Genomic DNA, 19,024 nt, shown 5'->3' with positions numbered 1-19,024 from the left:
TGCTTCCTCAGGGATAAAGTTCCACATTTGCGGCTATCCAACACGAAAATGTTTGCAGCAAAGCCTTTCACAATATTTTCTTCAGATAACTCCAAATTTCTCCCACACACTGGACTTTATTTTTGATGACGTATTGTCGACAACTTTACAATCTCCACTAGCTATTCTTTTCTTCAACTCCTCAGCATCTATCTCGGCGACTGCAAGCAGATCGCGCGCGCGCGCGCGGTTATGAAGAATTTTTTAAAAATGAAAGTAACGTTAGCCTAGGTAACGTTATAGATCCTGGGAGGGCGTGGCGCGTGGGCACAAATAAACTGATGTTGATTTTAAATTATTTTATCAACTTGAAATACAGGCATATTTTTGTAGATGTGTTCCTAAAAATATGCATATATTTTTACGTCTCATGTTAGATCCATAGATATAAACAAACTGCTTCGGTGTGTCGCATAGATGTCGTCATCGTCTTGCTGCTCCCTCCCCGTTCTGTGATTGGTTCCCTAGCTGAGGCGAAAATTTGGTCCATGGTATCCAGACTGCCTAGCAGCGTGAATAAAATCGCGCTGTGCTCAAGGCAGCATGGGGAAACCCAGGCTACAAAGAATGGCCTTCTCAGCTGCCATAGTTGCAACTCTTGCGTCATCAGAACAGTGTGTTCAACGCAACACCATTTCTGTTTAAAAAACGTTGTGCAACGTTTTGTCGGGGCTGAACGCAGCCCTGTTAACATGGGTGCGAAAAAAAAAAAACGCACTGTAAACGGACTATGGAGTATATGTGAAACGGGCGTGACTGACGCTTATATAGACGCTGACATATGTATGCTTATTAATCTTCGAGGCATTTAGCTGTGAGTGAGGTCTCCCACACTGCTTAATCCATTGTCGGCATCTTTCCGCTTGGGTCTTGGGTTTTGGAAAGGCGAAAAAAACGACCCCTCCCTCTAAACTTTTGGGGTACCTAGTGTCAGACTTGCAGGTGCCATAGGCGCATCGTTTCACCATGTGCTGAAATCGCAATGTTTGACGGAGGTTCTTCTCCTTAGTTACAGTTGCTGAGCTAGGATTGGACGAGGAGCGTTCGAGGGCGGGGTTTTGCGAACGGTCAATTGATGTTGTACTAGGCATAATCCTAACTAGAGATATCTCAAATTACAATAGTGATAATTCAATTAGAGATATCTATCTCTAAGTCAAATTACAATTGTAGATACCTTGAGTTGGATTTTTGACTAGGCAAAACTTAAGAGATATTTTGAATTGGAATTACCGTAAAACTTCAAATAATAGCCGAGTCCCAAATAGACGCCTGTCTCTTTTAAACGCCCGGTGTGACGACAGGTTTGGGTAAATAAACGCCGGTCTCAAATAGAGGCCTGGTCTGTTTTTTTGTTTCGGTTTGTATTTACCGGTAATCTTTTTAAACCAGTTCTATGGTGCAGATTGCGCACGCAAGAGAGCCGTGCTCATCTGGGCGGGAGCTGTTAGTGCAAGCAAGGCGGAGAGGGAGAAGTGGACGGGAGCGACGAGGAGGAATTCGCCAATGAACTTGTAGTTGAGGTGTATCGCGGTGAAGATGATAGTAATGAATGTTTTTTTATGCTGCCAATAATCTCGCACACAAGACGAGAAGCGCCACGCTGCGTCAATGACAACTCGAGGTATTATCTATTCATTCAGTTAACGGACGCTCTGAGGTAAAGTGTTCAGACTGCAGACTTAGCAACGATTGTATTTAATTGTACAGTACAATCATAACATAGTACAGTACAGACATTATATTAACTCCATAATGTCCTTAAACATAAAAATATTGCTGGCCATAAACTGAGCAGGTGCGCGACCGGTGTGTGATAGCGTTACCTCGAGTTGTCCTAGACGTGACACGACGCAATATAATGTAATTCTTACATTAACTGATTTGTTAAACACATTCGAATTATAAATAAAACGTAATAAACTCGTGGTAAACTCTTACTGTCATGCTTTCTGTCTGTCAGCCTAAATTCTATGGATATGCTACACTCAATGAACAACATCAACACTGAATTAAAGGCCTGTCTCTTATAGACGCCTGTCTCAAATACAAGCCGGTGCAGTTCGGCGATTTGGGGAAATAAAAGCCCGGGCTATTATTTGAAGTTTTACGGTATTCCTAGTCAAATCTCATTTAAAGATATCTGCAATTCTGTTATGGATTTCTCTAACTGATTTTTGACTAGGAAGTCCTTTCTTTGGAGAGACCTGCATTTAGCTTTATGACTAGGAAGAATTCCAATGGAAGTAACATTCTGGCTTGTCAAAATTACTCTAAACATATCTAAATTGTGTATTCAATTCACCCTGATGCTAAGCATTGCCTTTTCTTTTCTAACCAATCCTGATGTGCATTTTGAAACCCAGCGGTCTTCAGGAGCACGCCGAAAAACGACTTACACTCTGGATTGATGTTTTCAGGTAATATTACTGTAAAATGCAGGATATTAACACTTGGATTATAACTGCATTATTTGCTAACGGACATCACGGGTATGTTTTCCGTTATTGTTAAAGCTCCAGTATGTGATTTTTTGACCACAAGAGGGCGCAGTTTCCAACAATAACAAAGGCGAAGCTTGATGACGCTATGAAGGAGGTGACGATGGGAGATGTCGTTTTTAATGCGTTTTCACCATCTAGCGATGTATCTAAATGGAATTAATGAATCATGATCACGGATGAGGTAATTTATTCGTTTTTGTATTACCTGTATGTCTGATCGTATTATTTTATGTCATCATAATTAATGAACTGCAAGGAACGTGAAATGTTATGCTATATTATCCCGTTACAACTTACAGCTATTTGTCAAATTATTTGTTGGGTTAATGTTGTGCAGTTTTACGTTATTATGGTTAATGCCGTGTTGTTTAACGTGTTCAAACCAATATCTAAAAGTAAATTTGAACGAACATTTGCAAGTAATGACTAAATATATTTTTTTAACAACACATATCCGATTGTATTTAATTGTACTGCCATAATCTCGGTCACCACACGTGATAAAAAGCCTTACCGAAGTACAAAGAGTAATATAACTTTGTTTATAAGTGCTATTATTGACAGTTGCATGTCTTACCTGTCTATCAATACACTCGCGAGAGCAGAGTCTCTGTCAAGTCCAAGATTGTCGCGCAGCTCTCTACATCTCGAAAACGCCTGGCCGATATTTATCCGGGTTTTATTCCTTCGTTTGTCACACAGTCCGTGACTCCGCGTGTATCAGAACATGGACGCTTTCGTTTTGTTGGCACTTCAATACTCGCCAAAGAGTAATCGTGATCCATAACAGCTATAACCATACAGTCTATGGCTATAACGCTATAACCACCACTTCCGCATTTGACCATGTGATATTCCGGTGTGGTGGGTCATATTTTTTATTTTATTTATTTTTCTTCTTTGTCAGACGTCTTTGTTGTTTATTGTGATAAAAAAAAAACTCAATAAAGTTGTTGTAAAACTTTAGAACTTTAGTAAAACTAAAGTCCTTAGAATTGGACTTTATATCTATAGTTGTGAGTTTATGTCTCACAATTCTGAGAAAAGATGTCAGATATAAAATGTCAGATAAAAAAAAAAAATCCGGTGTGGTGGAATATCCGATCACATGGTCCACACCGGAAAAAAAGGATAGAGCGGACATTGCGTCACTGAGAGGCGACATTTCTTTTCCGGGACGGACAGTTATTTAAAATCGGAATTTCTCTGAAATAAAAAATCTTTGGAGACTTTTGAAATATTGTAAGTACACAACTGGAGGAAATATATCACACTGTGCAAGTTATTTTAGGAAATTTTATTATAAAATTCCTACATATTGGAGCTTTAATGAACAGCTTTCTGAAGTAATATTACAGTGGTCAGAATGCTATAGAATTTGCATGAAATAATTTACATCCATGTTTTAATGTTGTCATATGGAAGCTTATTTCCGACTTTATATCTATAGTTGTGAGTTTATGTCTCACAATTCTGAGAAAAGATGTCAGATATAAACTTGCGCTTATGTGTTATAAAGTCAGAATTGCAAGAAAAAAAGTCAGAATTCTGACTTTATTAATTGCGACTTTATTTCACGCAATTCTGACTTTATAACACAATTGTGACTATTTCACGCAATTGCGACTTTATTTCACGCAATTCTGATTTTATAACACACAATTGTGACTATTTCACGCAATTGCGACTTTATTTCACGTAATTCTAACTTTATATATCGCAATTGCGACTTTATTTTACACAATTCTGACTTTATATCTCCCAATTCTGAGAAATAAAGTCAGAATTGCCAGATGTAAACTGTGAGATAAAAAGTCACAATTATCTTTTAAAATGTTTTATTCTGTGGCGGAAACAAGCTTCCATATTGTCATAATTGTTGTGAGAATGATAGTTATAAGATCAAATGGATATTTCAGGAAGTGAGCAGTTTTCTGCTGTAATCTAAAAATTTTTAACTTCTTGTAACGCTAACGTTAAGGCCTATGATGCTGTAGAGCTGCTATGATCTGTCGTAGAAACATAGAATCGTAGAAACAAGATGGTAATTAGATTAAGGTAATAAAACGCATGAGGATTGCATGTGGAGTCCCATGATGTCCCATAATTCTCTAACACATTGATAGAACAAATAACTGTTATTAACCCTTATGTATGTATGTATGTGTTAATACATACCCTTATGAATGTATGACCTTGTATATGTGACTTGACAAAAAGTAATGTGTGACTAAATTAATGATTAAATCAATTTAGCAATTTGCCGTTGTCTCCACTGGAAAAGGAGGGAAGGAAGCGGGAGGGAATTCCCCAGGAGGGAATCTGGAATCTGGAATCTGAAAACCACTGGAATCATCAAAAGAACTGAAGTGGCGTAAACTGAGACTGGTAAGAGACAAAGTCTAGATTGTTAAGAGGTAAAAGAGGGAAATGTTAAATGAACACTGTGATGACTAGTACAGATTACTAGTCCAGATTAGTACTGGGATACTAGTCTGGTGGGTTCAGTTAGTAGTGTAGTGGGGGAAACCCAGAGGGTCTGTTTGATCAAATTTGTGAGCAAGTTGTGAGTGCTCATCTTTTTCAGTTGGTGAAATGGAGGTGAAAATTGATCTCTCTAGAGACGTGTAGAGTTATATAGGCGCGCCAAGGGAAAAACCACAGAGAAGAGCGTCCATTGAAGGGTTGGGGTCAGAATACCTTGTCTCTTCAAATATATATAGATATATATATCCTTTTTGAATGATTACTTTATTCTTATTAAAAATACAATAACCAAGTCTATGCATGCTATCATAATCATTTCTGTATTCATTGAGTGGATCATATATATATATATATATATATATATATATATATATATATATATATATATATATATATATATCCATGTACCCAAATGGTTTCTGTGTTTAACCATTTTCTTTTAGGTGTATTCCAATATGTGCCCTTCAGTGATGCGCGGGTCAATGTATAAACAAACCGCACCCGACCGACGTTTTCAACTAACCCGCCCGCAACTCGGACCGCAAAAAACGAAAAAGAAAATATTGTACCCGACCCGCTTCCTGACCCGCATTTTTTTTAAAGTAGCTATAATGCTCATCGTATAGCGTCTTAATATAACTTAATATTCTAATTTTGTCAAGAATTATAAAAAATCGTCAATATAAGCTCATAATTTGTACTAAAATAGTCTAAATGTTTAGTTTTAAAAACAATTTTAAAAAGCTGGCTATGTCTATTTTGATGTTTCTGCGCAAGTTCAGCAGACAGTGAGGTTCGGGTTTGTTCCGATCAGAGCTCGTGAGCGGAGAGCGCATTTCTGAATTCCGCTCCGCTCATGGTCGCTCGCCCAACCCAGATGGCCTGCTGGTTCGAAAATATGTGGAATAAGGGCTGCCTCCGACTATTTTTTTTCTTGTGGACTAGTTGTTAATTTAAGCCATTCGTGGACAAATCGCCCCTTTATATTAAATTAATTACTTAAATAGGCTAGCCTACAGGAATAAGCGTAATGACCGCACGCTTAAAGCTTGCCACAAAGAACCGGTTAAATATTTGCTTCTTATTTAATAAATACGGGCAATTGATTGATAAAACATTGATCAAAATTAAGATACAATTTATACAAAACGAAAATCTTTTAAAAAGAGTTTTCTATAAAACAAAACTTAATGAAGTCGTCAAAATCATGTTTTACCAAAAACAGCGCCGTTGCTAGGAGGGCGCCAGCGCCTCTGCCTCTCAGCGCCTCTGCCTCACGAGTGGATGATAGCCCTGAAGACGCCTAGCAATGATATACCTTTAGTGGTAGTATACCTTTAGTTAAGTTATCGCAGCGCGCTAAGAGACAATGTTATCGGAAAATGCAGCCCAGGTATATGCATAATGGAGATTCCAAAGCTCTCTTCTTTGGTCAGAACCATGGAGAGCGATCGCGGATTTACTTTTACAATGCAACACAATATTTAAAGAGCATCAAGCTATTAAAATCTATATTATGTATACGCACAGATAATATAACAGTAGGCTATATTAGTCAATATTTTTTTATTAGGTTAAGCAGTGATTGGATAACGTTTTTTTATTTTATTTTTATTTAACGTTTTTAATTTAAGGCCCACCCACGTTTGGTCTGGCTTATCCAAAACTGGAATCCTGGCGCCGTGCCTGGTTGGTCGTGCCAGTTTTGTGGTTATCAAATGTGTAAATAGCATCGCAAGAAGTAGCCTACACATGACAAAGCCAGCACTTTGGTCATCATCTTTCATTATTTCGGCAAATGTCTCCCACACTTTGCTCTTTCTATTTGTGTATTTGCGGAGCTTCCACTCCCCAGTCTTCACCTTTTCTCTTGCCGCCTCCATCTCTACCTGCAGACTGAGCTCGTGCGTCATCTTCGCGCCAGTTATTCAGCCAATAAAGTGTAAATTAAATTTAAAACGTATTCATAGAAAATTGTGTCTAGAACTATATCAATTACAAAGGTTTAATTGGCATCTTTATTTCAAACGACCCGACCGACCGCGACCCGAATATCATTAAAAATATTTTTGGATGACTCGTAACCGCGGGTAACCGCGGGTGACCGCAGGCACCCGCTCATTTCGGATCAACCCGCGCATCACTGGTGCCCTTGGGTCGTGTTCACATGCAAGGGGTCTTTTGATGATGATTCGCTTGGGATTCAGAGAGCGGCGAGAGAGACTCTGTACCCATGTGTTGCTCTATATATCTGTCTTAGTTGACTTGTATAAGTTCGAGGGTCAATTTCTACACCATTTCATCTGCTTTTCATTAGGTGAACATCCTCATGTGTATTTCTCTAGGGAGAAAAGGGGGATATTGTCGTTCCTGCTTTCTATAGGGCAGTAGGGCCTGATGATAAACATTTTTTAGCAATGAGATAAGAGCCTCATCACCGGAACCGAAAGACGAGGGAGCAGCATGGGGACTGAGAGAACTCCCACAAGGTCAGCTGCAACTGAACGCTCGGGTAAGTCAACTCGACTGAAACCTGGAGTGACGGTGAGAACTGGACTGAGGTCCCAAATGACAGAAGAAGAGGAAGAAAAGGAGTTTCAGCTCCCAATGATTGAAGTGACTGGACCGGAAGCTTCGATGCTGGTCTACAGTCCGTAGAAAAAGAAATAAACCGAGGCATGGCCCAAAAACCAAGTGACCAAATTTGCTGAGGTGCTAACTACTTTCTGTAAAGAATTTAGTCCCACCATACAGGAGCTCAGGCCACTGTTATCTGTGAGTCTGGGAGCGAGCGACTGGCATAAAGTGAGTGGCAGAGTGCCAACACCGGACATCAAGCGGACACATCCGGACTGGGATCATGACGAGAATCAGTGGCATTTTGTACTGCCATTATTACAATTCCTACAGAGTTGACATGCCATTCTCAATGGATTCTTTTCCTGGATGACCATCACTCTGTCCACATCAATCCACAGACATTATTCATCCGTGCTGAGGAGCCGTGCTGATGCACAACACTCGTAAAGATAATTACGCAAATAACTGCAGTTGCAGATTTCAAACAGAGACGGCGACAAAGAGGCACAACTTACAGACTGCGGTTTATGAAGCGACTAGAATACATTTTGTGTGCGCAAAAACAAACAACTTTATTCATCAATTTCTTCTCTTCCCTGTCATTCTCCAATGCTGTTAAAGTTGTTCTACGTCAGAACGCAGACTCAGCATGTGTTGTGCTGCTCACATGACCAGTGTCGGCCAATGTGTGTGATCCTGACGCAGAACTGGCCAATAACGAGGCAGCGTTCTGACGTAGATCCCGGAAACACTGCACTGTGTACAACAACACGTGTTGGAGAAGCGTGTGCAGAGCAGAGGAGCAGTAAATGAAGATATAAACAAACCCAAGAATTTATGATTTCTGTGCTTTTCACATTCAATCGAATTGCTAAATTTGATTAAATGCTGCATAAACTAGTTTCAGAGCTCTGTACAGGTCATTATACAAAAACATCTGCAGCGTTTTAATTGGAAAGTTAGTTTACATATTTATATAAACAATAACCATTGGGGAACGTTCTGTATTTGGTAACTATTTCTATGTTAATATTAAAAATGTCTATGTTGTTAAAAATAACTATCCTGCAACCTTCTGGGAACATTATTTTATTGTTGCAAAAAAAAATAAAAAGAGCATTCCTAGAATAATATTATTTAGTTCCCAAAACAATAAAAAGACAGGAACCAAAAACTAACGTTAGGGGAACGTTCTGTGTTTGCTGTGAAGCCCCAGAAGAAAACGTAATACTTGGCTTTCAGAACTGAAAATTATTGAATTATTCCTGAAGCAAGAAGAATCAGCAGAAAATAAAATTGGACAATAACAACAAGATGTTGATAAAATTATGAGTTTAATCAATCATTACTTGATGTACAAAAAAATGTATAAAAATTAAAACTAAAGAGACTGATCTCTGAAAAACAATGAATGATGTAGCAACAATGGCATCTGCTTTTCAAATTAAGGAATCATGTGACGTCAAAACACATCGTCTGGTTAATAATTTCCCCAGAGGGACATTTGAGCCATAAAGAGGACCCTGTTTTTAAGACCCCCTTTGTAAAACCCCCCTAGTTCGGCATGGACTTCCTGTGATTTTACAGCCTCAGGACATTCCAGAACACACACACACACACACACACACACACACACACACTCGTGGACTTTCAACCAGAAACCCACCACGAGATGCAACTGAAGCACATTTCCATATATGGACTTCCACATAGTAAAATGTCATTTTACCATTCATTACAAATTTATAATAGAGGTGCGACTTGCTAGAGTAAAATCTTTACTTCTGAAGGTTCATTGAAAGAAAATCACTCAATAGTGTCTTGTAATACGACCTCGACCTGGTCATAAACCTTTATGGTTCCAAAGCTGCAGCTCATCCAGCTCCTTTGCAAGCCAACATTCCAACACCTTAACACACATGGAACATTTCAGAGAAAACTCTTCAAATGTTTGATATGTATTCCTGTGTTTCTCAAGTGTCTTCACATGCCATAACGGAAATACTGACCATTTTATTGTGTGTTTAAGCAAGCTTTATTTGTGTGTAATGATGCATATGAACATAATGTTATGTGTGTCCAATATCTACCTGTAATTCTTGGTATCTGTCTGACCGTCCTGTTTTAATTCAACCAGTCCCGCACATATTATTACAGTAAGATGTATTGTTCCAGGTGTACAATCTTAAGAAGAAATATGAATTCTTTCTCTCATAAGACATATGGTGAAAGTAGGCGTTTTCTTCTTCACACAAAGAGAATTTTCCCGCCTCAGAAAAGACAATCTGATTCGCTGTCGTTCCAAGAGAAGGCGTAAACAGATGTTTGTTAAAAGGCAGAAACCCCCTCATCACACTCTCTTCCTTCCTCGCTCACCGCTCTTCATCCTCTTCTCCACGGCTCCAAGAAACATCTGAAAGGCTCCGGCCTTCTCTTCGGACGGACACATGGCCCGCACCATGAAAAAGCCTGCCGTCTCTGCAACCAAGATCTGAAACCTCTCCCATCCCGGGAGACGAACCTAACTTTCGCGGTAACTTAAATTCAAGTAAGCCTTTACATCGTCTTGCGAAACGACCCAGAAGACGAAGCCAGACGCAAACCAGCCGGACACGCGCACGCGCGCGTCCCCTTTTCCAGCATTGCACTGAAAGAGTACAACAGCTCGCAAGTACTATCTATCAACCTAAAAGTTGATTTCCTGGTCTCTCTCTCTCTTAGGTCTGCGAATTAAGTTACCCTTCTTCCTCTTCTCTTCTCTTTTCCCCCTTTTTCTTTCTTTCAGTTCATTCTGATCACTTATGTTATTGTTTGGTTATATGTTGTTTGTTTATTGTTTGCATTTTTACGTACGTTTATATTCATAGCTCATATAATCATAGTTTTGCATTTATTAAAATTCATAAATACTTTTCACTGCCTCTGTGTTTGGAAATCCACCTTATAAGTCAATGAAACTTTAAAAGATCTTAAGCTACAAGCTCGAAATATAGACTACTTGAGTAGTTTCAATTAATAAACTCAGGAAGTTGATGTCCGTGGCCAGGATATGAAACTCTCTTGAAGTTTGTGAATATCTCTTCTTGACTGTAATGATTTTATATTTATTTCGCTGGACGAATTAAATGTTGGTCAGATCAGTTACAGAACCAGGTAATCTCGGAAATTGATAAAATAAATGTACATGCGACTTATGAATTATGACCATGAGTCATAAATATTAATATCTCAAAATTCCCCATATTCTTGAGCTAATTCATATTTACCCAGAGTCGTATTCGTTACATGTTTTGGTGGAGTTATTTTAGGCAGTTTCAAACTTTATTTGGTGGAACAAATTCAGTTTCAGTGAATGTGTATTATTGGTATTAATAATTGTAACGTTACACGCGCGTTTTGAATTGTGAGGTAAGTCGCTAAGGCGAACTCACTCAGCTGACGTTAAGGCACAAAGCCAGCTCAGCTCTTCAAAGTAACAGTTCCAAAAAATGTCTAAGCATTTTTAATCACTGTTAAGAGCTAAAACTGCAGTTCATGACATTACATTGTGTCTCTGTAAAGACGAAGCAAAACTCTTTACAGTTAGTACATGTAATATGATTTAAACCGACTAAATGAAGACGAAGGATCTCTTTTAGGACGAAGGCGTAAATCTGACCTGGGCAGTGCCTCAGTTTCAGTCGTAATAGGCCTTATGATAATACGTTAACGTTAAACTCCTGGTCAGAAATTGGCCTCGCGATCCAATTTCGTAAACCTACGCAAAAATCATAAAATTGCTATTTTGATTAATGCTTATGGGAGATGAGCAAATGATAATTAATGCTCACAGCTGTTTTGATGCCTGTTGTGCTCACAGCTTAAGTAAACAGATGTTTAATGCCTGTTTGCTCACAGTTTCTAGTGATTAAAACAAGAAGTTTTAATACCTGTTTTTATGTAAACCGTTTTATATCTAATGTGTAATTGAAGACCAGTTTTATGAATTAAGAAAAGATGATAGTCCCTGTTCTTATGCTAAAACCGTCTCAATGTGTAATGTAAATGTGTAATATAAATGTGTAATCCCTGTAGTTACATGTTGTGAAACTCGCATTTTCCGCATGCAACAGAGCGCGAAATACTCGTGATTTCCACAGATAAAAATCTGCTGTCTAAATTGCTGAATCACGTCACCGACACTAGAGGGCAGCCTCTAGGTGCGTGGCAGTTCTCAAATCACGCGCGCCCCACCGACGTCATCCTACGTGAGCGTCGCCTCCCACTGACGTCAGCCTGCGCGAGCGCAATTACGCCCTCTGGTGGCGTTCTAAGATAACACCTGCTTTCAAGTTCTTTTCCTCTCTGCATTCAGTTTCTCTCTCAAATACTTAACTGCATTCAAGCTTAGCTTATGCTGATATTATTTGGAGTTAGACAATTCCTTTTTCTGTTTTTGACTGTCACACTTTAAGTTAAGTTCGAAAAAAAAAAGAAAACTTTTCGGATTAAAAACTTAGATTTGATTCACTCAGTTCATTGATAGGTCCACCTAGGAAGAAGCACGCCACCGTGTGGCCATCTTGGGTCGACTTATCAATATCTGTTTAACCCAGTCTGCAATTGAAGTGTCTCATTGCTACCCTTTTCGTTTGATTATTTTTATAATCAATACTAATAACTTCAGTGTTATTGTAAGGATTATGGGAAGTCATTCTGAATTTCAGTTTAATTAATTTTAGTATTGATACGTCACTGTCATCATTCTAATTTTCTTTCCTTCCTTATTTTTATTATTTTGAACCTCCCCTTGCATGCTTAGTTGAATTTCAATTCAAACTAGTTTGAATTTTAATTCAAAATTGTGTCTAATCAGCCAGGGAAGACCACTGAGAAGACATACGGCCCTCACCCTAGTGGCACAAACCCACTGCCGGGGCCTATCCCTCTGCCTGCGTCTCAAGCCTGTGTTGTTGTTCACATTTTATTTCATTGATAATTTTTTTTTCTCTTCCCTCTTTTCTCCAAAGGGGGGGGTGGGGTAGGTTATTCTGATAAATCACCATCAGTTATCATAATTTTTTTGTTGTATCACTATTTTAGTAAAGCCTTTGCCTCTGACTCCTGCATACATATTTACCCAATTTGATGAAACCAGAAAGCCTTAATTCACATTAAGTCCAACCTCTTAATCCCTTATTGTGTATCTATGGGCAGGACTCAGTCAGTGCACTGTGGTGATTGAGACGTCATCACTGGTTTCCACCTGGATGACCTCTATTCACCTCAGGTAACTAAAATTTGATAGAACCCATCCACTTATTATGGACCACAGAATACTAGATATTCCTCCTGGTGTATTTTAAGTGCTGGGCCCACCTTTTTCTCTCTAAGACACACCTTCTTTCGAGGTCCTGTCCCGATAACTCTAGCAGTGTTAATAGGCTTAGGCCTCTTTAATTTTTTTTACTTTGCTATATAACACTCTCCGTGTTATTGTTTGTGACGTTTCATTGCAGATCAATTCACTTCCTTGTGTTGTGTTTCCCCTTTTTCTTCCCTACCTCTAACTTTGTCTTTCTCTATTCTGTTGTGATTTGTTTCTCTCATTTCATTACATACAGAACCTAAGAGAGACCCCAGGAAAGCTGAATAATAGAGTAAACAATCCAAGCGGGCGTCTTTAGACGACTCCCAGGCTACCGCCTGTCAAAATCTCTATTGTGGGTTTAGCCATACCCACGAAATTGGCTCCGCTAACTGTCGGCATCAGTTAGCCCGAAATTCTCATAAACGGCCTAGCCCGTATGAGTATAGCTCATTTGACCCTAAAACAAACTTGCATTTTGTCTCTTTTTGTGTGTGCTGTGCTTCTCTCGCCAACAGTAAGCCGAGATGTCGAGCTCACCCTGTCCTGCAGTCCGCTGGGACGACCTTGAGGCATGGCTGAGGGACATAACAAAGACCGTGCTGCCCCAGGACCCACATCGCTCGAGCCAAGAGCAACGGGACACAGACCTGAGCCAGTTCGAGTCCCATGATCCAGCCCAGACATACAGCCACGAGCAGCTGTCCAAAATCTTCGGAAACCTTGCACTCAAACTCGTCGCCAGGGCCCGGGACAGCGAAAGGAGCAACGCCGACCTGCAGCAAAAGACAGCCGCACTACAGCTCCAGGCCACAGAGGCCCTGGAGGACCGAGCACACACACAGAGCCGTCTAGACCAGCTACTCTCCCTGACCGAGGAAGAGGACGAGACGGACACAACGCTACAACAGGAAGTTGAAAGACTTCAAAATGCCCTAGACGATCTTCATCGGCACACAGACCAAAGACAACAGTCGGAGGAACTCACCCGGAAGGAACTCAACGAAAGGCTCCAACAGGCTGAAGCCCTCCTTGAGAGAGCAGAGACTAAAATCCATGAGCTCGCTCAACAGAGACACGATCTCGAAGACGAACTAGACATGGTTCGCAGAGAACTGAGACATGCTTACAGACTTAACAGTGACAGGGAAGGGGAAGAACATCTCACACCGTTTCCCCCTTCCAGCGAGTCCGCACCTTTCAGCCACACACCCAGAGCTGAAAAGGGGGGCGAAAGCCCACTGCACAACACCTCGCCTGTCAGCCAAATACCAAGAGCTGTAAAGGGTCAGAATCCTCTCCAGACGGATTGGGCCCCCAGCAACAGCTCTCGTCCAACCAGCCTTGACAAGCTGGCCAGAAACATTCCTACGTTTGCCGGAGACCACAGTGTTCATTCTTACCTTCAAGACATTGATTTTCACCTGCAAACTGTCGCTAACGTGACAGCTTGGGACAAGTTCTACTTGTTACGAATCACCGCAAATAGAGAAGTGCGTAGCTTCCTGGATCGACAACCAGAGGCTGTCAAAGCTGATTACAAGCAACTGCGACAAGCTTTGATCCATGAATTCTCTGACCCAGAATCTGACCAAGGGTTTATCACGGCCCTCGACGTGAAACAGGCCCGACTTGAACACCCAAACTCCTATTATGGCCGACTCCGACAAACGTTTTTCGGAGCAACCGACACCCCAGGTATGGAAGAAGATGTGAACTTTAGAACGTTATTTCTGCGGAATCTACATAGCAGCGTGAGTAAACATCTCGGTGTGCTCGTCTGCCCACGAACCATGTCTACTCGAAAACTCAGAGACTTAGCCCACAAGGCTTACACCAAGCAAAGGGCTATGGATGAAAAGACTGTCGAAACACACACAATTTACTCCGTCTCTGAGCACTGCTCAGAGCCAGACAGCAGGTGGCAGCACGACTGTGACGGTGCTCATCCAAAGCGTCGGACCAAGCGCTCAGAAAGATTCTGGAACCAGCATCACCCGCCGTCCAGAACTCCAAGCCCTGACCGTCAAACCTATAGCCACTCTCTCCAGAACCCTGATGAGCCCGAGTCTTCTTACACAACAGATGAAGACAGTGCAGCCACGTCTGACACCGACACAGAAAACGAACACTGACACCTGCTGCTTCAAGGTCATCTCTGACCTGCAGCTGTGCAACCAGACCAATGTCTGCGCCACATACCTACCACCATCACGATTGCAGTGACTACACAGCACGAACAAACTTTACCAACTACACTGCACGCCTCAGAGCCGCTTACACTACCTCCGCTGTGTACAAAGAAGGTCATGCGGGCCTCTGATGAACAGACCTTTCCTATGCCAACAATGATGCTCCAACGCCACTCATGGCACATCGAAGCACGTGGCATACCAACCTCAGCGAAGCAACAAGATGCCCTAGTCAACCAAGAACATCCATCGCTGAAATTTTTCCTCCCTTTCTCTCTCTCTCTCTCTCTTTTTCCTCCAACAGGATGCTGTGGTGGTTCGCGAGAAAGCAGCCACAATCGGACATCACCAGGTCCGGCATCCGGCATCGCATTAAGAGAGAACACCCCCGACTCCTGATCACCAAGGCAAGACTCACACTCAGGAAGTCTAACACTGTGATGGGCATCTCCACGGTCACCGACCACGCCCCGACACTCGTCTTGGCTTTCATCCTGTACCAGACTCAACAAGACGTGAGCATCCACAGCCAAGCTCACAAAGCCGTGTCTGGCGAGTTCCTACGAACCGTGAAAAAGGGGGGGGTCCCACGACATCGACCACCTCAACCTCACTTGAGCTGAATCATCAGCCTAGCAACCACCCGCTATTTGATCGTCATGAGCCACCTGCCATCCATTGTGCCTACTTGTTGTTCGACGAAGTCCATCCCGGATTTCGTCTAACAACAGGGGGGATTATGTAGCAACAATGGCATCTGCTTTTCAAATTAAGGAATCATGTGACGTCAAAACACATCGTCTGGTTAATAATTTCCCCAGAGGGACATTTGAGCCATAAAGAGGACCCTGTTTTTAAGACCCCCTTTGTAAAACCCCCCTAGTTCGGCATGGACTTCCTGTGATTTTACAGCCTCAGGACATTCCAGAACACACACACACACACACACACACACACACACACACTCGTGGACTTTCAACCAGAAACCCACCACGAGATGCAACTGAAGCACATTTCCATATATGGACTTCCACATAGTAAAATGTCATTTTACCATTCATTACAAATTTATAATAGAGGTGCGACTTGCTAGAGTAAAATCTTTACTTCTGAAGGTTCATTGAAAGAAAATCACTCAATAGTGTCTTGTAATACGACCTCGACCTGGTCATAAACCTTTATGGTTCCAAAGCTGCAGCTCATCCAGCTCCTTTGCAAGCCAACATTCCAACACCTTAACACACATGGAACATTTCAGAGAAAACTCTTCAAATGTTTGATATGTATTCCTGTGTTTCTCAAGTGTCTTCACATGCCATAACGGAAATACTGACCATTTTATTGTGTGTTTAAGCAAGCTTTATTTGTGTGTAATGATGCATATGAACATAATGTTATGTGTGTCCAATATCTACCTGTAATTCTTGGTATCTGTCTGACCGTCCTGTTTTAATTCAACCAGTCCCGCACATATTATTACAGTAAGATGTATTGTTCCAGGTGTACAATCTTAAGAAGAAATATGAATTCTTTCTCTCATAAGACATATGGTGAAAGTAGGCGTTTTCTTCTTCACACAAAGAGAATTTTCCCGCCTCAGAAAAGACAATCTGATTCGCTGTCGTTCCAAGAGAAGGCGTAAACAGATGTTTGTTAAAAGGCAGAAACCCCCTCATCACACTCTCTTCCTTCCTCGCTCACCGCTCTTCATCCTCTTCTCCACGGCTCCAAGAAACATCTGAAAGGCTCCGGCCTTCTCTTCGGACGGACACATGGCCCGCACCATGAAAAAGCCTGCCGTCTCTGCAACCAAGATCTGAAACCTCTCCCATCCCGGGAGACGAACCTAACTTTCGCGGTAACTTAAATTCAAGTAAGCCTTTACATCGTCTTGCGAAACGACCCAGAAGACGAAGCCAGACGCAAACCAGCCGGACACGCGCACGCGCGCGTCCCCTTTTCCAGCATTGCACTGAAAGAGTACAACAGCTCGCAAGTACTATCTATCAACCTAAAAGTTGATTTCCTGGTCTCTCTCTCTCTTAGGTCTGCGAATTAAGTTACCCTTCTTCCTCTTCTCTTCTCTTTTCCCCCTTTTTCTTTCTTTCAGTTCATTCTGATCACTTATGTTATTGTTTGGTTATATGTTGTTTGTTTATTGTTTGCATTTTTACGTACGTTTATATTCATAGCTCATATAATCATAGTTTTGCATTTATTAAAATTCATAAATACTTTTCACTGCCTCTGTGTTTGGAAATCCACCTTATAAGTCAATGAAACTTTAAAAGATCTTAAGCTACAAGCTCGAAATATAGACTACTTGAGTAGTTTCAATTAATAAACTCAGGAAGTTGATGTCCGTGGCCAGGATATGAAACTCTCTTGAAGTTTGTGAATATCTCTTCTTGACTGTAATGATTTTATATTTATTTCGCTGGACGAATTAAATGTTGGTCAGATCAGTTACAGAACCAGGTAATCTCGGAAATTGATAAAATAAATGTACATGCGACTTATGAATTATGACCATGAGTCATAAATATTAATATCTCAAAATTCCCCATATTCTTGAGCTAATTCATATTTACCCAGAGTCGTATTCGTTACAATGAGTTAAAATGAATATCAGATTCATATCTCTGTTAAAAGTGTTACAGCCTCTTCTTCAGCTCCTGAACATGAAAGTGTTTTTCCAGTGTAATTTTTCTGGTGCTCTTCTTCTGAATGAGAAGGCAGAAGTGATTTCAGAACGAAGGCCTGAGTGAAACTCTTCCCGCATTGATCACATGTGTAAAGTTTCTCTCCGCTGTGGATCCTCATGAGAATCTTCAGACTTGATTTACATTTGAAGAGTTTTTTAGGCTTCTGTTTTCCTTTCTCGTTCGCGTCCATCAGGTCTAAAAGAAACATTAAATCAAGTGAGATTTCAAATGAGAGACAAACGTGAAATGAAAAGTGAAGCTCAAAGTCAAGATCACTGATGAGCTCAACAGTCATTTTAATCTCATCAAATCTGGTCAACAACTGCTGTGCACGATTATGATCTATTTTAATGTCATGAAGATGATTTGTGTTATAAATCACTAGTTTTGTCATGAAACAATGTAAATCTGGTGAGCATCAGCATGTTCTTCATCATGATGAATGAATGAGGAATCAAGAATAAACACAAACCTCTTTGTTCTTCAGTATCTTGATGTTTCATTCTGCAGGTTCTGGATCACTGGCGTTCTCTCCGTCCTCTCCTTCCAGATGCTTTCTGGCAGTTCTGCTAAAAACAAACAAGTTTCATTTCTTACAATCATGATGAGAGAGGAATAATCAATATTTCAGACTCTGAACTAAGTACTAAGGCTAATCACATGTTGAAAAATATAGTGACCTTGATCATGTAACTTAAGATTATCAGGTTTTGTTGAAGCCACAACAACACAACAAACAAAACTAACATAAATCATCTAGTGCTGAAACAACACAAGCCAAGTTTTCCTAAACATGAAAATGCTTCATATTCAGCGCTTCAAATAAACTCTTAACACGTCGTACAGATGCATGTGATGTTTACTCTGATGCGGTATTCCCTTTGTGTAACTTATTAACCTTTATTTTTTTACCAGGAAAATCACTGAAGAACAAGCTCTTATTTTCACCAACAGCTTGACAGAAATGAAATCATACATTACCCCACATGGAAAAAACCTATATGAGGATACATATATGAAACCTATATGCAGTTTATATGCACATATATGATAATATATATGCTGCATACATATATATGCCATATAGGCAAAATTGAGGTGCATTATGTGCATATACAGGCCATATATGTCTCCTGTATTGCTTATTTATATCCACATATAAGCCCTATA

The 19,024-nt window shown here is 40.6% G+C and overlaps 2 protein-coding genes across 3 annotated transcripts in view; both read right to left on the bottom strand.

The window, feature by feature from the left end:
• Nucleotides 1–19,024, bottom strand: part of LOC307162720 (uncharacterized protein) — a 225,904-nt gene that overhangs the window by 109,368 nt on the left and 97,512 nt on the right. The gene's annotated exons all lie outside the window — the stretch shown is intronic.
• The window catches only part of LOC307162581 (uncharacterized protein), a 46,853-nt gene continuing 43,960 nt past the window's right edge, over nucleotides 16,132–19,024 (bottom strand). The window contains exons 6-7 of one of the 2 annotated variants that reach the window (XM_079878004.1): nucleotides 18,327–18,423; nucleotides 16,132–18,049 (exon numbers count right to left, since the gene is read on the bottom strand). In XM_079878004.1, coding sequence (XP_079734130.1) covers nucleotides 18,354–18,423 — 70 coding nt within the window. In that variant the 3' untranslated portion in view covers nucleotides 16,132–18,049; nucleotides 18,327–18,353. The remainder of the gene's footprint in view (nucleotides 18,050–18,326; nucleotides 18,424–19,024) is intronic. The other variant, XM_079878005.1, reaches the window with a different exon arrangement.

Source organism: Squalius cephalus (genome assembly GCF_949319135.1).
Source record: "Squalius cephalus genome assembly, chromosome: 1".
NCBI lineage: Eukaryota > Metazoa > Chordata > Actinopteri > Cypriniformes > Leuciscidae > Squalius > Squalius cephalus.
The sequence above is the reverse complement of the archived record's forward strand: the minus strand, read 5'-3'. Positions and strand labels throughout refer to the sequence as shown.